Source organism: Ornithodoros turicata, chromosome 2 (assembly GCF_037126465.1).
Source record: "Ornithodoros turicata isolate Travis chromosome 2, ASM3712646v1, whole genome shotgun sequence".
In the NCBI taxonomy this organism is placed as follows: Eukaryota; Metazoa; Arthropoda; class Arachnida; order Ixodida; family Argasidae; genus Ornithodoros; species Ornithodoros turicata.
In genome coordinates, this window is record NC_088202.1 from 10912058 (window position 1) to 10937530 (window position 25473).

At 47.8% G+C, this 25473-nt stretch overlaps 1 protein-coding gene across 1 annotated transcript in view; it reads right to left on the reverse strand.

Moving 5' to 3' along the window:
- Positions 1-25473, reverse strand: part of LOC135385189 (cytochrome P450 3A6-like) — a 142344-nt gene that overhangs the window by 21619 nt on the left and 95252 nt on the right. The window contains exons 6-9 of the mRNA XM_064614385.1: positions 17234-17322; positions 5373-5518; positions 4450-4565; positions 2052-2151 (exon numbers count right to left, since the gene is read on the reverse strand). Of these exons, the coding sequence (XP_064470455.1) occupies positions 2052-2151; positions 4450-4565; positions 5373-5518; positions 17234-17322 (451 nt within the window). The remainder of the gene's footprint in view (positions 1-2051; positions 2152-4449; positions 4566-5372; positions 5519-17233; positions 17323-25473) is intronic.

Genomic DNA, 25473 nt, shown 5'->3' on the forward strand with positions numbered 1-25473 from the left:
GGAAGCAGCAACGATACTATGAACGTGCAGCCTAATGCAATATCAACAGTTCAAATCAGGACACGGCTGTCAACACCAGTCAACACGGCGTGGATCAATGCGTCCGCAGCACAGCAGTACGTAAACAACGTGACGTAACGAACAGAAGTGACGCAAGCGCCACCTTCCGCAGAATACTGGAGTTGATCACACGGTAGTTAAATGCTCCGCCACGATGTGGCCACCTGAAATCTTCTATAGTTTCGGTTTGGTCGGAATGTTTTGGAATGGCTTCGGAACGTAATAACGTGCGCTGTGCTCTTCCAATCATGCTGAAATGTTCAGCAATTGTTTTGCGCATAATTGCCTATGCACTGCCACTTTTAGGCTTGTGTGGTGACATTAGAACACCTCGAAACAGTAGGCCAAAGAAAGGCATTTTTTCATGTTTTTCTGAAGGCGCTTCCCGATTATCGGTGTCATATACCAGTAAGAGCGAGAAGGTCCACCTTCCACGTATCATAGAACAACACAATGCAACAAATTGTGCGCCGCAATCTGCTCTCCCTTTGGCGCCAGATTAGTACAAAGACCACCCATAATCGAAGGTATTGTCATGTTCCGGGCCTCATGGCGCCGCAACCGCATGCTTGGCCGAAAATCGGAAGACAGTCCCCCAAGTCAAGAATCATAGCCTCAGAATGGCACCAGTTTCACCACCAACAGACGAAAATGAGGGCTACAGGACTGGTACAAAGTTGCCTCTTTTTAAGGGGGAGTGAGACCATAGCCTTAAAGGTGCCCTGCATTTCACCTTTCGCGAAGAATGGCGTGTTTCGGTCACAATTATGCCGGGTTTGCGCACGCATACGCATGCGCATGCGACAAACCATTTTAGATGGAAAGTTTTTCACTGTTGTTGCGGACAACGGTCGCGACTACCCGATTACATTTTCTACAAAGCACCTTCGTCAAATTTAATGCAAGCATTTGTTCATCGGCACCTGTGGAGAAGTTGTCTCCTTTGCGAATATGATTGTGCGGCGACCAGAAGATGCCTAAAAGAAGCAGTCTTTGAGAAATTTCTAATAATAAAATCAACATGATAATATAGCAAATAAGTGATATTTTTTATTGCTAATTTGTTCTTCTGATCATCTTTATTTCTGTAATTACAGATGACACTTTCCTCACAGTATTTATGGTAGTAGATACCGTATTTAAATACTATAGTTATATTTTGTATTTAAATACTCACGTTAAAAATATTTATGAAGAGTACCCGAAATATTAAATACCCCTTTCATTAAAGTATTTCACATTTATATCTAAATACTCAAATCTATTTATGCCCATCCCTGCTTTCATTATTTCAGTTTCACTATGATGCTCGAACATACAACAGGATCAATCGGAAACAATTGCAATTCGTCACCATGAATCTTACTCGTGACAAATTACTGCGTTTACTGTTGCCCACGAATCTACCAGTTGCCCTGTACTAAAATCATGGACTTTTGTGGCTGAATCACACAATAAGCAGCCGATTTCCACGCGATTCGCGCAAGTACACAACAGAGAAATGTTTCCATTCGGCAGTTGAAAACTACCTGATTAACTGCACGTGCATGTGAATGCAAATACTAATAGAACCAGACGCTCAGTAATTGCGTATCTTATTAGTCTGCCCATTATTTCTTTTCTCTTTTTATTTATTTTATTCTTCTTTCATTTATTTTCTTTCTTTGCAGAATAGCAAGCCGACGTCCTGTTTGGCTGACCTTTCCCCCGTGTCTTTTCCTTTCGTCTCATAAATATATCCACCCCACGGAAATGGCAAATAGCAACGCTAAGCACTTTGGCCTGTTCTTGTCAAATAACTTGCTCCAACATCATTCACTCTCGCACTGTACTAGCTATACTGATCCTCACCAAATGCAAACGCATGAGTCCCCGGCAGGCAGCAGACGGATCGCAGACGGATCGCAGACGGAGACAGCACGCCACCTCCATCACCAACCGAATCCCCTAACCGTAATTCCTTCACTGAGGTTTGTCTCACTGGTACTTACGTTTTCCAGAGGTTAACTCATTAGATGACTCTCCGTTTTGGTCGCTTACTACTTCCGTCTGTAGTGCATCCAGAAATACTTGCAGTTGGTCATTGAATTTCTGCGAGATGAATTAAACAAATGTATAGAAAATGAAATAGTGCAGCGGAAAATGGGGCACGCAAAATTTGAAAATTGTTAGTGAAACCTCTAAACCATCAAAATAAACGAACACCAATCTGACACAAGACTAATAAACCATGTTTCACTCAAGATGGAAGCGGATCGCATTGTAAGCGTCGCTATGCTAACGTTCGATGCCACATTTACGGGAACTATTCAACATTAAATTTCTGCGTCCCTTTGCCGTGATGATGTCCAGCACGGCGGTTGTGGTTACCGCAGTGTTTTGCGGCGACTACGAAACGCACAAAGACAGCCGAAATAAGCCGAAGACAGCGAAAACAGAAAACAGACGACGCGAACGAAAGCCATAGCAAAAGCTCTCAGCTTTCGTCCGTGCCGTCTTTTTCCAGTCCTTGCTGCTCAAGTCAGGCCGTCGCTTTCATAGATCTCGCCAACCAGCTTGCTTGCATCTATGCGGACTTGCCTATTACTCAACAACCTTTTTTCTAACTTTCTTTTGACAAAAGGTCGTTCTTGTATACACAACCTCCAACTACAGATGACCATGCAGCATGCATGAAAGGTGTGGCCTTTCAGGATTTGGTGCTAATGGGTAGGAGGGGAAAGCAGCTCACAACCACGACCTACTCATAGCCATCGAATGCCCATAACGACCGAAAGACGGGAAAGTACAAAGGACGTGATTGCTTCCCACCTGTTAGGAGCGTTGCCTTAAATATGACTAGTCTGCGTCGCACACCATGCCTGGAAGTGGTACGAGATGAAGTCATGTTGTACGTCAGCCGAGCACTCTGAACTCGCACATCACCACAGCCATTGTGGATTTTTAATTGAGTACGACCATACAAGAAGTTGCTGGCAGACCATGGAGGAACAACGTAGAAAGCATACGATACGGAATACGTCGTGACTTTATTTGATTATGTTGATTGTTTCAGCGCAGAGGCGAGGTGAGGTCCCAGGTCCCACATTGTCCAGGACGTTGGTGACCACGGGCCAAGTTATTTGAGCACAGTAAGAAGGCGAAAGTCTGTCCTTCATAATGACGTATAATACTGTTGAAGACTGTCTCTTTTTCTTCCCTTTTTTTTCTGAAACTTTCGTACGGTATATACAAAACGTCATGTACAGTATTCCGTGTAATTTACAAGCACATCACAAACACATGCCGTTTTAATCCGCGCAATCGCAAGTACATTGTGATCACCCCCGAAGAAAAGTAACCTTATCACGGGACAGGTTGGTAGAAGACTGACTTACGGAAGCATCACCTGCTTCTTGAATGAAACGCGCAACTGAAATTTTCCTGACACTCCCATATCTACTTCTCATCGTACAGCCATGCGCACAAACACATGTTGTTTTAATCCGCGCAATCGCAAGAACCTTGTGATCACCCCCCCCCCCCCCCCAAAGAAGAACAATCTCATCACGGGACAGGCTGGTAGAAGGCTGACTTACGGAAGCATTATCTGCTTCTCGAATGAAACACGCCTCTTAATTTTTCCTCACATTCCCTTGTCGATAAATGTGATCGTACAGCCAGGCGCACAAACACCTGTTCTTTTAATCTGCGCAATCTCAAGTACCTTGTGATCACACCCCGAAGAAAAACAACCTCATCACGGGACAGGTTGGTAGAAAGCTGACTTAGGGAAGCATTATCTGCTTCTCGAATGAAACACGCCTCGGAATTGTTCCTCACATTCCCTTGTCTATACTTGTGATAGTACAGCCAGGCGCAGAAACACATGTTCTTTTAATCTGCGCAATCTCAAGTATCTTGTGATCACACCCCGAAGAAAAACAACCTCATCACGTGACAGGCTGGTAGAAGGCTGACTTACGGAAGCATCATCTGCTTCTTGAATGAAACGCGCAACTGAAATTTTCCTGACATTCCCTTATCTACTTCTGATCGTAGAGCCAGGCGCACAAACACATGTTTTTTAATCTGCGCAATCTCAAGTACCTTCTGATCACCCACGAATAAACAAAACCTCATCATTGGACGGGCTGATTATCCTAGACTTATTCGCCGTTGCACTTTTCCTGTGTGAATTTTCGATGTATATGTGTGCGTGGAATAAACCTTCGTCAGTTGTGAGTGCAGTATGTTGTACTGCATTTTCTCTCTCTGTCCCGTGTTCTAGGCTGTTAATCATCCTGCTGCGATGCACCAACTACCCCGCCTTCAGACTCTCATGGTGGTAGTCCGGTTACCCATGATCTTCATCTTTACATTTCTCTTGGTGTATGAAAATGTACTTACAGTCTTACTTTTCAAGCGCTCTTCAACTATCCGTTCCACAAACACAGAGAACTTGTCCAAGTGCTCTTTAGTGAGTAATGACAGCCTTAAGAACTTGAACAGACGTGGCATCTTGACTGAAATAAAGTTCAGAAACAGTTGATGACCGGTGATGTGTTTTGTAAAGAATCAACGTACCACATGCACAACACAATAATGACGATGAGATTGGGTGTTTCACCGCGGTGGTGCGGTACCCTTCCCCATTGCACGTGGAACATTATGTGAAGATGATGAAGGAAGGATGAAAATACGAGAAAGAACTAAAGCGTCTGGAGCAATCCAGTGGGCGACAGGAAGTCCCTTAAGCAAGTGAAGAACCCGACGATGGAGCACGGGATCTTCATAGGAGTCAATGAGTGCGGCTAACGTGAGCGGCCTCTTGGTGATAAGACAAGCTCACATGTACGTGCACCACACCACACACCACCACACCACACCACATTCACTTTCAGTGCTTTCGCACGTTTTTCGTGCCTTTGTTGTGTGTTCAACAATAGCAGTAAAAATCGGGGTTTATACTCTCTAAGCTGAAAAACATCAGGTAGGTTGACACAGTGCATGACCAAGTGGACGGGCCCATGCTCTTGACGTGAAATGATGCTTGGCGTATTATCATATCAAAGAACTAGAGGGGCCTTCTGAAAGTGATTTCAACCTCACGTGGTGACAACAGCGAGCGCTTTAATTGGTTTCTCAGGTACGAGTTTTTCGACTGGAAGAACCTGTTCGCAGAAAAATGTTTACCGGGTATTACGAAACTTTCATGGTTGCTTTCAGAATACCTGTAGTTCGGATACTTTCTAACCGCAGTTCCCTCTTGCTTTACCACGGAAATGACAAAGGGATGCACGAGGATCAAACGAAATGTCATTCCAACGTACAGTACAGCAGTATCTTCCAGGCTGTTGCTCCCGTGAAGACGTTGAAGTAGGTGTTCATGAAGGGATTATTGGGATCCCTGATGCTGTCCGTATCCGCATTAAATGCCACAGCAGCAATTGCGTCCAACGATGACTTCATGAAAACGCTGAAAGAACAATAAGCGAAATCAGGATGAGTTCAAAATGGTTTTCTCTTGTTGGCTGAGTTTAGCTTAGACTTTTTCATTTTAAATATTGGTTTCAGGTTGCCTGCTTCAATTACCTCTACCCATATAACGAGAACCGCGAGATCTAGAATTTCTCAGATGGGATACAGGAAGTTGCACGTTTTTTATCGTGTGTGCAATGTGATTCGGAGCACCGTTATAATTCGCTCTAAATTGTACGAGGAAGATCGGAAAATAGCTACATGACCGAGCCACACTACATAACTTTGAGTATGATGCCCATGCTTGCTAGGTGTCCGAGGGAACAACAGTGTTTTCCGGTGCTCTGTCATCACTTTTTTGTTTCAGTACTCCAGGGGCAAAACATTCCAAAGTGATTAATCAATGAAGACTGCCTACATTGATGCATGTATGTCCGCTTGCACCCGAAACGCCACCACACGACTCGGCTGCGCTTCCTCGGCCACGTCTTCTTCTCCGTGCGCGCGGTTCACCATCGTCGCTTTCAGGACAACGCGCGGCACCGGCAACGCAAACCTGGTCAGTTGCGATCACCGCAGGGGATCTTTAGCCTTGCCGACGAAGTGTGATTGTGTGGTGAACGGTTTCCAGTCCACATGTGTCTCGTTTGACGATCGCTTATGGGTATCACGAGCTGTGTCACAGACGTCGAGTCTCAAGTGACCACCAGCCGCTATGGACAACAATACTTCGACGTAAGAAGAAGTACACTGTGAGGGAAGGCCTGTGGCCCTCTGCGGCTGCTTAGGCAAGGCCTGAGGAGAGATGGTTTACAGGTGTGTAGTGTGGTTCGTAGAAAGGCAGAAGTTATTTTCCCACAGTACGTCTGGATGTCGCAAGAACCGACTATCGACTCAGTCGTCGACCCGGTTACCTGCGTTGAGGAGCACAACCACTATGCGCAGTTTACCGCCGCCGAGTTTCTTGACATCAGCAAGGCGTTCGACACAGTACTACACCACGCGCTCCTTTCTGAGCTGATGAATTCCGACGTGAAAGTGAATCCCCTGCATTATCTTATAACTTGCCTAAGCGATGGATTTATGTTCATGGATACCCCGGACGGACCCCAGCGGCAAACACAACTAACACAAGATCAGAAAAGGTGCTGCCCTAAGTGACGTTCTGAGCCCGCTGCTTTTCAATTTCGCGATGCCCAGACTCCCATCCCTCATGCCGGAAAACACCCGAATATTGATATTCGGCTAAGGTGCCTGCGTGCGTACGTTTCGCACAAGCTGCAGGAGGCTGACGCATCGCCTCCAAACTACTGTGACAATAATCGCGGACCATATGCACACGATCGCGGCTTGTCCCTTTCTCGAACAACGACGGCGTTCCTCCCGTTCGCAAGACGCTCTTACGAGCGCTTTCCCATCATGATTGACGACCAGACAGTTTCTATAGCGACCAGAAGTTGCTCAGTGTGCACCTGGGCAGGCAGTTGACTTGGTCCAAGCAGGTGAAAACCATCGGACGAAAGGTATTTCTGCTTCTCAATAGCATGCGTTCATCGGCAGGACTCACCTAGGAGCCTCAGACCAAGATCCTGGAGCAACTGTACACCGTAGTCGGTACTATACTTGGTACTTCTTACTACATACTTTGGTTCTACATATCCTGCATAGCTTCCTGGTACTCCACAACCTCTGCAACACTAACAGGAGCAAGCTGGAATGCCTACACGCCCGGGCGGTTACAATCATACACGGCGTCCCGAGTATGATTTTTACCGACGCATTTATGCTCTCAGCGGTATAAACAAATCACAGTGTTCCAATGGAACTGCTGCTGGATACACAGCAAGATAGCCGATTTCACTGAATTTGTCTCTAAGCATGGTTTCCCCATTACGTGTATCTGTGAGGGACGCTTTCCCGCTTCTTTTTCTTTACCAGACTATAATACTTACGAATCGAAGCGACCGACTGTCCCCAGCTTGTGAAATGCTCTACCCTTCATAGTGCACTCGCCCCTACCAGCACCGACAGCGCCGAATTATGCGTGGCACGAGTCCGCATTGCGAACAAGGACATCACAGTTGTGAGTGTGTACATCGAACCGAGGACCAGCATTGATATGGATGCCTTTGTAACAGAAATACGCAAACTTCCGGAGCCGTACGTCCTTTGCGAGGATTCAGTCATAATATCATATGGGGAAGTAAGGCGACCGATAAACGAGGACAACAAATTGAGGATTTCATTGACGAACTGCATTTCTGTGTGGTGAACGATTTCCAGCCCACATACGTGCGTACAGACTCCGTGCTCGGCTTGTGCCCTATTTCGCGATCGCTTATGATTATCACGAGCTGCGTCATGGACGTCGAGTCTCATGGAAATGACCACTTGCCGCTATTGACGACCTTCCTTGGCACAGGAGGGCAGAAGAAGAAGCATACTTTGTTCAAAACCAACTGGGGCCGATTTAACGGGGCCATGGAATCAGCAACTCACGATTTCACTAACGTTATGGACTTCACACGGATTGTTCAGCAACGGCTCACGGACGCTACCGAGGCCTTCAGGGTCCCTGTCGATGTACCACACGTGAACAGTGAATACGAACGATTGCGAGCGCTGCGTCGACGAGCCGAGAGACGAGCGCGGAAAACCAAGTCACCATCGGATATTCGCGAAGCAAGGACAGTCCAAAAGAAAATCACGAAGCTCTTTAAAGAGCTGCGAATGAAAGACTGGAAAGATTTTTGTAACAGCCTCGGCAAGAACGGTTCAACCAAAACGTTATTCGATTGCATCAAACAGCGAACCACGAAGCCAATACAGGACCACCCTTTCACTGCATTGTCGGTGACCATGGCCCGCACAGAATTAGTTTTGGCCTAAGAATATTGCACGAAACTTGCGGAAAACAATGCGCAGACACCGGCAGCGACCCGATGTGTCATGTCTGAGGCAGAGGAAAGTCCTATGGATGACGAGTCTACTATGTCTGAGCTGTTGAGAGCCCTTCATTCGGGCCCTCCCAAGTCCTCACCCGGCCCAGACGGTATCACATACCAAGTTTTGCGAAATCTTGGTAACAATGCCATGACCAAGCTGTTGGAATACTATAACGTCATAAAGCTACTGACGTGATCACTCCCGAATGGAAAATTTCAAAAATCAAACCGCTGCTCAAACCCGGGAAGGACCCGATCAGCCTCGACTCTTTCAGGCCCGTGGCCCTCAGCAGCTGCATGGGCAAGGTCTTAGAAAAGATGGTTTACCGGTGTCTGGAGTGGTTCCTAGAAAGGCAGAAGTTATTACCCCACTGTATGACAGGATTCCGCAAGCACCGTAGCACTATTGACTCGGTCCTCGATCTGGTTACCTGCGTTGAGCAAAACAAACACGATGCGCAGTTCACCGCAGCCGGGTTTCTTGACATCAGCAAGACGTTCGACACAGTACTACACCACGCAGCCCCTCTCAGAGCTGAAGAATTCCGGTGTGAAAGGGAAGCCCCTACGCTATCTCAAGAATTACCTAAGCGATCGATTTGTTTTCATGGATACCCCGAACGGACCCAGCGACAAACATACTAAGGGGGTTCCCCAAGGTGGCGTTCTGAGCCCGCTGCATTTCAATTTCATGATGCACAGACTACCATCCCTGATGCCGGAAAACACACGAATATCAATCAATACATCTCAGAACCGCCGGTGGTTGTCGCGTCGCCTCCAAACTGCTGTGACCACAATCGCCGACTATCTCCGCGAGCGTGGGTTGTCGCTCTCCCCAACAAAGACGGTGTTTCTCCCGTTCACCAGACGGTCTTACGAGAACTTTCCCATTCTGATTGACGACCAGCCAGTTCCTATTGTGCGCGACCACAAGTTCCTGGGTGTGCACCTGGACAGGCAGTTAACTTGGTCGAAACAGGTGGAAGCTATCGTAAGAAAGGTATGCCTGCTTCTCAGTGCAATGCGTGCATCGGCCGGACTTACCTGTGGGCCCCAGACCAAGATCCCGAAGCGTCTCTACGCGTCTTTGGTACTACCACATATCCTGTACAGCCTCCCCATCCTCCACAACCTCTGCAACACTAACAGAAACAAGCTGGAATGCCTTCACGCACGCGCGATTAAAATCATACTCGCAAGCAGCTGCACTAGAGGAAGGCAATCAACCTACGCTGCATGTGCTCCAAACAAAGGAGATCATCAAAGTGCACCTGCGTCACCAAGCGCGTCACACGGCTCACCCCCTCGCATACTTAGATGTAACCCGACCTAACTCTTGCTTTGGCACAGTAGTCAGAAACCTCCAGCAACACATCCCAACTGGATATGAGAAAGACAGGCAGCCAAACACTCTTCCTTGGAGAGAGCCATTGCCACCTCCAGCATGCACCGCTATCCCTGGCATTACCAAAAAGAGCAACATGCCTCACAAAGATGTTAGGCAGCTTGCGCTGGACGTGGTAACAGAGCTAGGGGAGCGCAATACCTCCATGTATACTGACGTTATCGTGTCTATGGATGGGGCTTCCTCGGCAGTCTATGATTCCCGTAATGCCGAACCCTTACAGAGCAAGCTAAGCCACAAGATTTCGTCCACGGCTGCGGAACTTCACGAGATATTCTCTGCGCTGAAGCACATGGCGACTCACCAGCTGCAAACGTGGGCTCTTTTTACTAACTCCCGATCTTCCATACAAACACTAGAGCCAGACAAGAAGACCACCAATGACGCCATGCGGAGCAAAATTACCAAGACATACGGTAAACTCAGACGAGACGGACATCAGGTATCCATCCAGTGGATCCCCAGCCGCTGCAAAATTCCTGGAAACGAGAAGGCGGACGAGGCTGCAAGAGAAGCTCGCTTCCTGACATGCAGGGGAAACATACCACTGACGAAAGACGACATCAAAAGGGCAGCAAAGCGAACGGCAGATGTGGAGATGAAGAAGCTCTTGGCCAACCTACAATGCAGACACCCCAGGCTTGTCGCCTTCGATGGTCCATATAAATACACAGGCTGTAGATACATGAGCCGAACTGACGCAGCACTCATTCATCGACTACGACTTGGTACTGCTTTCACAAGAGCTTTTAGGTATAAGCTAAACATCACTGACGACCCTACATGTAGACAATGCCACATAAGCGAAGACGACATCCATATACTACTACACTGCACCAAATATGAGAACGAGAGAAAGATCCTCGAAAAGCGTATCTCTCGAGACTGGACAGCCGGCCACTTACCATTGCAAAGATTCTGGGTGCATGGTCTATAGACGATAATTAGACAAGGCGGTAGGCTACTTGCTACAATTCCTCAACACCGCAAACCTGTGGGACCTGTGAAGCATCCTTCCGCGCATATTCATTTCGCTGTGTCTGTTTATTTATGTGTGTGAGTGTGTGATTTTTTTTGTCCGGGTGGACCATTTCTTTTTTTTTTTGAAGAGTAGCAAGCCAAATATTGGCTGACCTCTCTCAACACTTAAAAACAATTACAACAACCACAACCATAAAAAAAAATCGCAGTCTCCAAACTTTCCGTAACAAAAAGTTGTTCGTGCAAACATTGCTCCAGACTTCTGCGTAACGCGTGACTAGTAATTGCGTTACTTGTAATCAATTACTTTTTGGAGGAATCGATTATTCACTAATTGATTACTTTTCCGGCAGAGATTAACTCATCTTTCAATGCCCCAAGTAAAGCCCTTCGTGCCGTCAGCTTTTGTCGGATAGTTCTACTATAGCATGCACAAGTCATTGTAATAGCGTTCTGGAATTTCAGGGTCTCTCTCCCCAATCTCTTGTACGCCAGTCTGGTGGTACCTGAAGCTTTGGAGGTTTAGTCAATCATGCGGAAGTTCCAGGCAATGTACTTCCACAATCAGGTCAACGTCTTCTCTGGCGATACATACAGAAAACGTAGAGATCTATACCTGTCCTACGCGTTTTTGTTTTTCGTGTTATTTCAGCTGTTCTGCTCTTGAACTTTTTTTTTCTTTTCTGAGGGACACAAAGACGGGTATAACTGCCGTGAATGCAGAGTAACGACCGGAGTAACGCGTTACTTTTTTACTCGTTACTGAATTACATTTGGAGCCGAGTGATTGGTAGCGGTAATCAATTACATTTTGCATAAAAGTAACGGTAACTGTGATCAATTACTCGTTTCGAGTAACGGGCACAAGTCTGCTGATTGCTCTCTGTGCATTCCGAATTGCCTATGCAGAGTCAGTATGGCGGTCACGGCACAGTTGCGTCTAGCTCCCGCTAGGCGTGCAAGATTTCGTTTCGGTTCCCGCGGTGTCTGCACAGGCAACACTCCCAGCTGTAGGACAATGGAGCTGTGCTGTATTGCAATCCCCTATTGGAAGTACAAGGAACAAAGTTCGCGTGGCTAACGCTTTTGTTACGCAGAGTTGGTTACCATGATTTTCTTTCTTTTTTCTTTTTTTGATGTTCCTCGTATAATAGCGCCGTCGTGCGCCACCGGAAGTTCGTACGATAAGCAGGGAGAGCGCTGTGTGCGAAAATGTGGGGCTACTTCTTCTGCACATACCATGTACACCTGCGCCACCAAGCGTGTCACAGGGCTCACCTCCTGGCATACATAGATGTAAGCCGACCTAACTCAGGCTTTGGCACATCGATCAGAAACCTCCAAAAATACATCCCAACTGAATACAAGAAAGAGAGGCAGCCAAGCACACCTCCTTGGAGAGAGCCTGCGCTATTTCCAGCAAGCACCACTATCCCTGGCATTACTACAAAGAGCAACGTGCCTCCTGAAGTTATTAGGCAGTCTGCCCTGGAGGTGGTCACAGAATTAGGAGAGCGCAACACCCCCGTGTATACTGACCGTCCCGTGCCTACGGACTGGGCTTCCTCGGTCGTCTGTGGTTCCCGTATTGCCGAGACATTACGGAGCAAGGTTAGCCACAAGACTTCGTCTGCAGCTACGGAACTTCACTGGATATTCTCGGTGCTGAAGTACATGGCGACTCACCTGCCGCAAACGTTGGTCCTGTTTACTGCCTCCCGATCTGCCATCCAAACGCTAGACTCAAACAAGGAGACCACAAATCAGGCCGTTCGAAGGAAAATTACCAAGACGCACGATAAACTAGGACGAGACGGGCATCAGTTATTCGTCCAGTGGATTCCCAGCCACTGCAATGCCCCTGGTTCGAATCCCGGTGCCGGCTGTGCTGTCTGGGGTTTTTCCTGGGTTTTCCTCAGACGCTTTCAGACATATGTCGGCACAGTTCCCTTAGAAGTCGGCCCAGGACGCACATTCCCCCAGGGCGTGAGTCGTGACGTTGCCCGCATACGTGAGGCCGACAACGGCAAGCCCTATCACCACCACCACCACCACCACCACCCTGGAAACGAGAAGGCGGACAAGGCTTCGAACGAAGCCCACTCCCTTGCATGCAGGGAGAAGATGAGACATCAAAAGGGCAGCAAACAGAACGGCAGATGTGAAGATGAAGAAGGCACTGGACAACCTGCACTGGGGACACCCTAGGCTTGCCGCTCGCGATGGTCCCTATAAGTACACAGGCCGTAGATACATGAGCCGAACTGACGTAGCGTTCATTCATCGATTCTGACTTAGTAGTGCTTTCACAAGAGCTTACAGACCTATAAGCTAAACATGACCGACGACGCTACATGCGGACAATGCAACACAAGCGAAGAAAATGACGGCTATATGGGACATTCAACCGACACCGGTGTAAAAACGTCTGAAATGAGCGCGGTAACGCAGACGGAACACAGAACTTCTGTTCGGGATTTATGCGAAGTAGCAGCGACGACTTAATCTGCGATTGTACCTATCGCAATCTGCACATTTCCTGCGACAATGACCTTAATGAAGATGTAACCACTGACTTTGGGTATATCACTGGATGTAGTGTTGAAAATTGGTGTGCTATGCCTGCTAGTCTGCCGCTCGACTCTCTCCTATACCCACATGTCCAGGAATCCACCGCTGAGCTACTTCGTCACCGGCGACTATACATTTGTTGTATTCATAGAGTATTTGGCGAACTATTGCTGTCATACAGTCATTTCCCAAAAATAAAACCATGGCTTAGAATCAGGCTTTTCAATCGCTGTATACCACCCACTTTACGGGTGATCGCTGTGCTACTACGTACCGTATTGCCAGCTGGATGGCTAACAATTCAGCTGTTGTTGAAGATGTTTTGTGCGACAGTCGCGCCATTCCCTCTTTCATGTGCAGTGGAACCGCAGAAGGAGACGCTGAGCTTGATGCCGTCGTCGATCCGTCAGTGGAAATAGTAGTGCTGCTACAGTGACGCTGCGTCATAGATAGACAATGCTGTCTCACCACTGCAGTGGGCAAAGTGAACTTAGGGTGGTGTACCCTAGGCACGGAGATCTCAATCGCGGTAGCTCTAGTTTCCAACGGGGACGCTGAGTCGCTCTTGGCGTCCGTGTCTTTGAGAGTTGCCATGGTAAGGAGCAGTTTTTTCTTCTTTGTAGAAATAAGAATATCGGTATTCATTTTCCGTGCCAGGGGTGCTTGTCATGGCGCATATTGAGGCGCAGATAGCGGCGCGCCATTTCTTGCGTTCTCAGCACCTCTACAGGCAGTTATGTATGTTATGCTGTAGCCAAAACATTGGAGGTGGCTCGAAGTACCCCGAGGCAGATATTCAGACATCTTGTTGAAACTCTTTGTTTAGTGTCTTCTCTGCTGTGTTGCTTATCCCACATGGTACGGTTAGGTGGTAAGCCACCATATGCCGAATAGGCGCCCGATGTACCGCAAGTAGGGTCTTCGTTGATATTCGCCAACGGGGGCCGGAGAGACGACGAAAGACTTGGAATTTAAAATCCATTGTTCGCAATGGCAGCCTGGTGCGGGGGCATCAAATATTTTATTGTATCGTGTTTCCCTGTATCGAAGTTCGACTCGTAACCATGCAACAGATAGGCAATGATGATATGCACGCACGATGATATATATGACTAGGCAACCATGTACCATGCCACCAAGCTGCTGGCGACATGCACCGCGTTCGAACTTGCACCTTTGAGATCGATAGGCGTAGACGCCACCAACTGATCCACCGAAGCCATCGCTTCAATAAAAATTGCTGGTAATGTAGCCGAAATTGTGTGGATACTAGAATTCGTCTCATCAGATCCCACAGGAACCAGAAAGAGCCGAGGAGAAACAGAGAGCGAGTCCCACGCATCACGCGGCCATAATGCGTTACATTTATCGCTAACAGACGAATCATGTGTCACCTGTAAAAGGAGGGAAACGGTGACACTCAGCGAGCGCAACTCCCTGCTTGTAAAGTGCAAGACAGAGAGAAAGAAATACATGATGAGTGCAAAAACCAGTAATAGCAAACACAAACAAGCGCTCACTATAGAATAAGAGACAGTCAGTGACGATTGTTAGTTAGTGTACGGGCAGCAGACCAATCTTTCGGGCTGTGACCCTTGAGGAAGGGAATATGGATATACAGGGTGTTTTACCTAAACTAAGGTGTAAAAAAAATTTAACTGGCTACCTACTCGCCGGAGTATTCTCGGACTTTCAGGAATTACTTCTCGAAAGTTCTGCCACCATTGAGGAAGGCTTTTGACAACTTTTAATTGCGGGAAATTTATTTTTTCAATTTATTTTGAAAATTGCCAAGCGAACCTCACTTTTTTTAAACAGAAATATGGAGTCCTCCACGGATAACCACACATCCCACCGAAACTGTGCACAGTGTCGCAACAGAAATAGTCTAAAAATTAGTAAAAATTCGGCTTTTGGCCCAGCATGCTTGATTGACGCAAAGCAAAAGTGCACAGTATTTGCAAGGAGAGGAGGAAGTGTTCCCACCTCTTGTTTTACCTTTCTTTGCGCCGCGTTGACCTTGGTGCTGGTGACAACCGACTTCTCACAAAGAAAACAAAACAAACGTCTTATCACAAAGAGCCAAGACAAATGAAGGCGGGGACACTTTCTCGTCCAGACGCAGATTTCGCGCGCGCGTTTCTCTGCGAAAATCAAGCAGGCGGGGCTAAAGCGTAATTTTTACTAATTTTTTTCGGCTATTTTTGTTTCGATACTCTGCATAGTTTTTCTTGGGTCTGCAGTTATCCGTGGAGGACATCATATTTCTGTGAAAAAAGTGACGTTGGCAATTTTCAAAGTTCAATTGAAAAAAATTAATTTGCCGCAATTAAAAATTGTCCAAAGCCTTCCTCAATGATGGCAAAAGTTTCCAGAAGGTAAATGCCGAAAGTCCGATAATCCTCCGGCGAGTACGTCGCCAGTTAGAATTTTTTATTACCTTACTTGAACCACCCTTTATATAGAGAGAGCAAAGGGTCGCGCAGGTGCGATCGGCCGCTCCATGACGCTTGATGTGGAAGAGAAGGCCCGTGGAAGAGACATGCTCTGCATTGTATGTATGCGCCGCGCCGATTTTATGTACGCTTAGAACATAGTGCATCAAGCTTAGCGCACTACACGACATCACCGTCGCGTGAACTCCACCCTGAAAAAGTTTAGTCGTTTTACAGCGGCAGCTCTTAACCCGGGGGTTCAAGGAGATCGCCGTGTCGGTCCCTCCGCTCCAGAGAGAAGGCAAACGGAATGAGAGGTGCGAGCGCAGATGTGGAAAGGGCAAGCGGCACAAGAGACCGGTATCTCCTTGTTAGACAGGGGAATCAGAAGGAAACACACAATAGGTAGTTTTAACAGATCGGAATCGTTCCGCGAAAAAAAAAAAAAGCAAAACAAAACAAAGAAAACTTCCACATACAAAACCAGCAACGCGATCTCAGCCACTGCAAAAGATTCATGTGTTTGGCGTACCCTGTTTACAGAGCTGGTATCGTGAATATGTTCTAAATTGGTAAATCTCCTGTAATACTCATAAATCTCCCAATTGAACTTGCACAGCGATAATTCAACAAACGAGAATGTGCAGTGTGACGCCACGTTATAGGCATGGATTCGGCGCCTCGATTATACCTTAATGCACAGTGGAGGCGACTACTGCATTCAGAGATTGGGTCTTTAATAACACTGAAGGAGATGCAGGGTAGCTGGTTGTACATGATATGGAAGGTAACTCTGAGAGAAGGAAAGACGTATACCAAGAGACGTTATTGTCCTGGCTGTCTACGTCTCTTCGTTGCATCGGAGTTTCCTTCCAGCAGTTAATAACAAAATAATTACTGCACTCTCTCGTGTAGTGCCGAACGCGCACAGAATGCGATGGCATTGCAGCAGACGAAGGGCGGTCGTTGCTGTCTCACCGTATGCATGATTTGCGTGCGGCGCAACCATAATCATTTTTCAGACCATAAAGCCGGGATATGCACTATATATAAGTAGACTATAGATTGTAAATAGATATGCACTCCAATCAAGAAACATGTCAGAAATTATGTGTCCTGTTAATCACCCTTCTACAAACATATCACAAACACTTTAGAAACAAATTTGTAGAGCGTCACGGCAAGTGTTGCGACATTTAGCGGCAATGTCGAAATTCTCGTCATCGTCAGCAAAAGTTGCGAACAGGTGCCGCTGGGAATCGTAACAACTTCCTTGATCGTCTGTATTTTTGAAGCACTTTATCGACATGTGGGCGGCATACCGTCATTTATACGGCTGACATTTTTGAACGAAGGAAAAATGTTGAACATACTCATGCACATCCACAGGCTCCTTGTTAGTTGCGTGCTCCACGACTGCATCGGCTGTCCGGTTGGCGACACGAACGAGTTTTGGCACCATCTGGATATTTCGAGACACAGGTGACTGTTATTTCCTATAACATCATTAGGAAAAGCGAGTGTTAGGAAAATAGTCAATGTTGGGCAATGTTTGCAAATTAGGAAACTCCGAGAGTACATGCACGACAGCTTGCAGCGTAAAGCATGAACTTGTCATCGCAACCATATGCCTCAGTGACAGCTAAAATCCGCGACAAAATCATCGTGTCTACCAGTGTATGTGTCTTACACGGTTCTCTTAGACTTACAAGAGAAATAGCACACCCAAGCAGAATATTTAATCTTTCTAAAGCCATCGTACCAAATCTGTCTATACGAGTCCCAACGCGAGTGCACACTTTATGGACGGCCATGTAATGCAACTGTCCCGAGTGAATATTGCTTTGTCCACCAAACAGTCTATGTAACGCAGTGTGTGCATTTTCGGAATCCCCACCACATCGCGACCACCAGATTTTTTAAGTTTACGCCTCGCTGCCACTCTACCGCGCATTCTCTACTCTACGCGCTGCTACTCTATCGTGCATAAGACATAATAACACCGCGCAGAAGGAGAACGGTAGATGGCGTGTTACGAAACCTATCATTTTTGGAGTACCTCCAGAATTTGCTATAACGAACCTAAGGCTATTGCGAGGTACAACATACAACGTCGCAATGACTCTACGTTCCTATCCCGTATGCTCAGCGTTTACCACAGACTGATGTGTGGTCTCGTTCGTTTTGCGACGGCGACCCGTTACGGTGAGAAGGTGAGACGGTTTTGAATCCCGATACCAGTTCGGTGCTGCAGCCTGTTCCTATACGCAGGAAAGCAAACGTAACCCAAGGGTGCGCGATCCCCCACACCTACCCATATACAGCATGCCACTCCACCTCAGCCACGGTACGGTTACCGTCTAGAAGTAACTAATTTACAATTACAGTTGTTTTTAGGAAAAAGGAACTTGTTACAGCTACCGTTACTATATTCACAAAGCCAACCGCTATAGCTAAGGTTAAGTAACTCAGTTAGTATAGTTACGTTACGGTTACGAGACGGACAGTCGTATGTACACAGGCAATGAGTACTATCTTTAAAAAAAAGCGAGTACTATATTTTTTTCGGCATTGATATGGTTGAGTTTTAAGAACAAATAAAATTGAGATTTTGGATTCACTAATGTGAGGCCCGCACTCCACATCACTTGCACCAGTTACTTTGGTGGAAAACTCCTGGAATGTTGATGCCAATGAAGATGAGCAGGATGATGACGATGGTGATGATGACGATGATTAGTAGTAGTAGTAGTGATCACGGCATTCTTAAGTGCCATCTGAACGAATTGCATTTCAATAACAGTTCAACTTTTCGATGGGTGCACTTGATGGCATTCCGGTGCTGAATAACACGAAGAGCCTTTTAAATCCGGAAAATCGTTCAGACATAACATAGGCCTGATTTTCATCAGATTTCATAAGATCTGACACTCTCACGTAGTAACTCAGTTACAGTAACTAGTTACCGAACATTGCTAACTAGAAACAGTTAGCAGCTACTTTTTCTAGTTACCGAATCTGGTAAGTAATTACTGCAACTAGTTAACTCAGTTATGCTCCATGATTGCACCTGCAGGTGGAAGGCTCGGCAATGAAAAGGCGCAACCAAGCAATCTATTAAACCCAGGAAAGGGTAACTTCGTATCTTGGTTACTGTTTCAATTGCACTTTACAATAAGCACTGCTGGAAGACTTATATTTTCGTTTTCCATTTCTGATACTATAAGCTTCTGAAATTCTTGTTCGTTACCGTATCCGGTAATGAAACAACTGCGATGGACCTGCGAGCATCCGTCAGCATCTACTTCTAGCGAACTGGTGCATCAGCGTCATGAGTAAACAACACGCGAGTATTCTACAGTAAATAACCGTACATCTCGATCCTGTGTAGAGTGAAAAAGAGACTTCGTGTTTGGTCTGTCCCTTCGTGTTCCCTAGTCTCGGGGGTTTTACATTATGCATTATACATTATGCTGTGTAGAGTGCCTGTGAAATTCTGAGTCCAGCTATTCTAGATGGACGTAACCAGGCACACTTTCAAAGTCGCATCAACATGTAGAAGCATCAGTAGTAAGCAGTAAATGTAGGCTGGCTATGAGGGGGGGCTGGAGGCATATATCTATTTGCACACAAGTGTCATGAGTCACGACGATTTGGACGAGCCAGCTACGGATGCATCGCGAAGATCTCATATTGCCCTTGTCATGCTCCCGCGAGATATTAAAGACATATATGATATAGAATTGAGTCCGCAGAAAGAGAGAAATCGCTCATAACATCGCATACTACTGATAACTATGTTACCGGAACTCAATACAAGACGATCAGTTTCGCTTCCTGCAATGGAAGAACATTGTGCGTGTTTCCGTTTACGTTACCAGATAAAATTTCGATGCTGTACAGTGCTGGACAAAAGTTTACGCAACGCGCGAGCGGCGTATTTTCTCTGGAAAGAGAAACCCTAGCGGCGAGCGGAAGCGGGCGAGTCCACTCGTTCAGAGGGATGGAACAGTGCGCTTGTGGCGGCCCACCGTGGTAGTAGTGGTAACTTTGCCTCTGAGTGTAACGAACGCCAAAATGGTTTCGTTTTCGGTCTACTGCACCGAGCGCGAGTGGCTATCGCGGGAAGGAAGTGTGGCGGCCCGTGGAAGACGATGAAGAGGTGCCTCTGCTGCCACGCGCTACGGCGCTGACACGCCAGTTCTACCGGCACCGTCCTAGCGTGAGGCCACGCACATCTGCCCGCTGTGACATTCCACCATCGCCGGTCAGGACTGATGTAGAGGAACACCACCTCCTCTACATTTGGTGACGCGAACAACGACCACCATGTTCGGCGAATTTCGGCTTCCTAGCATCCCGAATTTCACAACGACGGCTATTATCGGGCAGCAACATCCGCTTACCTGTTCAAGACAGCAGACTCAATGGCGCTAGGGCCCGCCTGTCGTGAGTCACCGAGCACGTCTCTCCACCGGGGCTCGTTATAGGAGGCTACGCTCATTTCTTCTGCCCCGGCACTCTTCGGCTTCAACGCCCCGTACCGGTCGCGGTACGCCGTGGTCCCGTACTCTTCTCCAGGCTTCCACGTACTTCGCGATGGCACCCCCGGGCATCACCACCGACCGTTTAATGAACAGCACGCTCCACTACCGGTATCGGTATGTCGCTGTTCTTACGCCCTGACGCCGCACATGCGTCAGCTCGACAACGCTTTCCGGAAGACGCTCGCGGAAATCTCTCATGCTGCCTTCATCGTCCTGCTACCACTTGACAAGACGCAAGCTAATCCCTGGCGCAGCAGCACGACGCACAGCGCACTACATCGACCCGTCCGCAACAACGTTCTACAACGAATGTCCACGTCCGCTACCCTGCCGCGCCTGCTGCCGCGAACTCAAGCCGTATGCCAAGCTTTCCCACGTCCACGTGCCGTCGTCATTTCTCCCGTCTTAGTACCGACGCAGGCCTCAACCACAAGCGCAGCTCCGCGTCTGAGGGGGGGGGGAGTGATGTGGCGGCCCGTGGAGGACGATGAAGAGGTGCCTCTGCTGCCACGCGCTCGGCGCTGACACGCCAGTTCTACCGGCACTGTCCTAGCGTGAGGCCACGCACATCTGCCCGCTGGGACATTCCATCATCGCCGGTCAGAACTCATGTCGAGGAAGACCACCTCCTCTACAGAAGTCTCTCCGCTATCGGAGAGATAACAGGGCGATAAGATGAATTGAGGTGACAACGGGCTGCAGTGCCTAGCTTTTTTCTTTTTTTAGACAAAAACAGAAGAAAAGAGCGTGTACCCTTGAACACACACACACAAAAGAGGAGGTGGGGGAGACTATACTGTCTCAATACTTTGTCGGCCCCCTTTCGCAGCAGTAACTGAGGCTATGCGCACAGGAAGGGAAGCGTATACGGACGAACAAGGTCCACGTCTTCACGTAGGACCACTCTGCTTCTATAAATTCCCAAAGTTCGTCCTTGCTCCTTGTAGGCGTCCGTCTCTTGCTCATCCTATTCTTCAGGATGCTCCAGACGTTTTCGATTACGTTTAAGTCCGGGCTCTGCGCAGGCCATGCCACCTGCATTACGCTGAGGTCGTCGAGAAGGCGTTGGACATTTTTACTACGATGGAAATGGTAGCACCCATCCGGGAACGGCCCGTCCAGAGCATAGGGGAGCAGCGTCCTCTCGATGACCTCTGCGTACGCCATGGAACTGAAGCGCCCTTCCAGACGTATCAAGTCCGAGTCCGTCATTTAAACCGTCCCGAGTCCGTCGTACGACCCTTGCTAGATACCTGCCCCAGTATGTCCACAGAGTGTTGTCCAGTGGCCGGCACACGGTAAGCGTCTGGGGCGCCCTGTCGTACGACGGACTCTGGTACGACTGGAAGGGTGCTTCAATTCCATGGCCTACGCAGAGGTCCTCGAGAGGATGCTGCTCCCCTATGCTCTGGACGGGCCGTTCCCGGAGGGGTGCTACCATTTCCAGCACGATGGCAGCTCCGTCCACCGTAGCAAAACTGTCCAACGCTTTCTCGACGATCTCAGCGTAATGCAGCTTACATGGCCTTGTCAGAGCCCGGACTTAAACATAATCGAAAACGTCTGGGGCATCCTCAAGAATAGGATGAGAAGAGACGGACGCCTACAAGGAGCAAGGACGCATTCTGGGAATTTATAGAAGCAGAGTGGTCCTTGCTACGTGAAGACGTGGACCTTGTCCGTCGGCTATACTCTTCCCTTCCTGTGCTCATGGCCTCAGTTATTGCTGTGAAAGGGGGGCCGACAAAGTATTGAGACAGTATCGTCTCCCCCGCCTCTTTGTTTTATGTGTGTGTACACTGTCTTTTCTTCTGTTTTGTCTAATAGAAAAAGAAAAAAGCTAGGCACTGCAGCTCGTTGTCACCTCAATTCTTCTTGGCGCCCTGTTATCTCTCCGATAGCGGAGAGACTTCCTTCCCGCGATAGCCAATCGTGCTCGGTGGCAACCATTTTGACGTTTGTTACACTCAAGAGCAAAGTTACTACTACTACCACGGTGGGTCGCCACCCCCACAAGCGCACTATTCCATCCCTGTGAACGAGTGGACTCGCCCGCTTCCGCTCGCCGCTAGGGTGTCTCTGCCCAGAGAAAATACGCCGCTCGCGCGTTCCGTAAACTTCTGTCCAGCACTGTACCATTACCGTTCCTTTGTATCTTTGCATAGGACGTAACATTGAAAATTGATTCAGACTGATGCGTTCGTCTTATGGAGAGGGTAAGAGTCGTATGTGCCGCAACCAATTGACGTGTAGTATTCTGAGTCACATGACGCTGCGATTGGTGCTGGAAAGTACAGTCATGCCCCCACAGCTCCCCTTCTTCGCCGCTCTAAAATGTTTGCACGTCATAAACACGTGGTATTACTCCATCAGGCATCATAGTTGATACCCATTGGCGGAAGGACGTTGCGCGCTCCGCTATTGATTGGCAAAGTTTCAAAAGAGCATTCTTTCTCGGGCCCGGTCTGGCGGGCAGTTACGAGAAGAGAAGAGAGAGAAGTGGTAGCGGCGTCTCGACGATGTCAGTTGACCGCACCGTATGACCGCATTGTTTGCAGATTTGTTAGTGTGTCAAAGTGACTCAGCGCGTGTTGTGATGTGTCCGGACACAAGTATCCTACGTACGAATAGTCTGTCGAGTTCAGAACTGGAATGCAGTGGTGAGCTGACGCCTGAGGAACACTTGAGAGCGCCTTCGCATTTTCAAGTGCAGTCACAACGGAGACAGCATTCGGTGTCCGTGCGACAAGCATTTCCCGCTTCGTTGTAACCTTCGCACTACGACCAACGAAAGGAGATGCTTACCGTGAAACCGCATCGTCTGTGTGAGCGTCGCTCGCTTCAGAGTAGACTGTGTGTGTGTTTTGCGAGTTCGAACTTGGTCAACGAACACAACGATTTGGACTCTCTTTTGTTTCATTGTTGCGTTAAGCCAGTGTGTGTAATTTTTTCCTCATGATGTCCCCTCGCTTCTGGTCTATCTTCCATTTGGACACTGTACGCACGGTTAATATTTGTGTCACACTATTGAGTCCGTACGATGTTTCAAACAAATGTGTATTTTGTCCACAATTTGCCTTGTTGTTTTGGAATACGGAATAACGTGCGTCAGACATGAAAATCAGTAAAAGTAACAGCCGATGGTAGTCAGTACCTGCCGAAGGGCGGGCCAAACTGAGAGACTCCTGGTTGGCCGAATGGTAGGCATCATAGTTCATTTTCATTGGTTGCGTACCGAGTGTTGCCTGAATTATCTCAAACTATGGGCTCTATGGGGAGCTGTGGGAGCCTGGTACAGTGCTGGACAAAAGTGGACGGAACGCGCGAGCAATGAATTTTTTCCTCTGTGCGACACCCTAGCGGCGGGCGCAAGCGAGCGAGTTCACTCGTCCAAAGGGTGGGTAAGTCAGAGCTCTTGGGTGAGTGCTCTGGTTGCGACACAACGCGGCAGTTTTGGGTAAAACTGAAATACGAGGGGCGTTCAAGTCAAACCGAGACTTTTCATTTTTCGCAAAAGTAAAATGAACTTACAGACGAGAAATTAGTTATACTTTTCAACGTAATCCCCAGCTGTCACTAATGCTCATATCCCAGCGTTTCAGGAGGGCTTGGATGCCAGCAGCGTAGAAATCCTTACAGCCATGATCCTAGCAGCCATGATCGGACCGTATATTCTTGACGTCGTCGTCGCAGCTGAAATGGCGGCTCCCAAGGAACGCCTCCAGTGGCCCGAAGAGATGGAAATCACTGGGGGCGAGGCCTGGACTCTAAGGGGGATATGGGAGCAACTCCCAGCCAAGTTCCTGTAAGGCGCGTGTCGTGAGATGCGCGGTATGCAGGCGTGCATTGTCCTGTAGGAGGAGAACTCCTTTGCTGATGATGCCCGGCCACTTTTGCTTCAGCGCCTTATGCACATCCCCGAGAGCCTTGCAGTAATATATACTATTTATAGCACTATATGCAGTATTGATATCGAGACATGTTATCCGTCGGTCCTTGATGATCGGGCGCTCCACGGGTTGGATGTTCTCAGGAACTCTGACACTGGACTCTGAGCTGCCCCGGCCGGGATCGCCCAGCACTGACGTACGGCCGTCTCGGAACCGTTTGCACCACTCAAACGCTTTGCCGCGGCTAAGTGTATCGTGACCACACTGAGCCTGAAGTTTTGTGTGAATTTCAGATGACTTTACACATTCATGCACGAGAAACTTCATGACAATTCACCGTTCGATGTGCGCGCTGACCTCATTGTCGGCAGAGGTGGGCACCCTCACGAGGGCGTGCGAGGGTGAGGGTTTCCTCACCTCACGATATTTGAGGTGAGGTGAGGGCCAATTTTTCTGGTGACGTTTGAGGTGAGGTGAGGTGAGGAAAATCTTCAAGAAAATTTTTGAGGTGAGGTGAGAAAATTTTTCAAGAAACATTTTGAGGTGAGGTGAGGAAAATATTTTTTTAAAATTTTTGAGGTGAGGTGAGTTGAGAAAAATTTTCAAAAAATCTGAGGTGAGGTGAGGGAAACTTTATGAACGCGCACTTTATGAAAACTTTTTCCGAGCGTACACGGGATATATTTCCTTCTTTTTGCAGCTTCTGTCTCTCACCTGGGCAGGGACTGTCCTCCTCTCTCGCCGGTGATACGCGCAACTTTTACGCGTATAACAATCGTTCCACGAAGCGTTTTCTGTGATTGATTAGGCCAAATCTGCCAGCAGCAAAAAACGTTACATTGACTAAGCAATTTCACGAGTTCATTGGCGAACGTCACATCGCGTCATCCCTGCGAACGTCACATCGAATACACAAATAGCTTGAAAAAATTGAGGTGAGGTGAGGAAAATTAAAAAAAATTGAGGTGAGGTGACGTGAGGAAAAGTCTCAAAAACTCCTTTGAGGTGAGGTGAGGAAAAATAATTTTTGTGAGGTGAGGTGAGAAAAAATTAAAAAAATATTTTGAGGTGAGGTGAGTAAATTTTCCTCCCAGAAAATTGAGGTGAGGGCGAGGCTCGTGAAGACAAACGCCCACCTCTGGTTGTCGGCCATCTTGTCCACCACGTGTCTTCTGT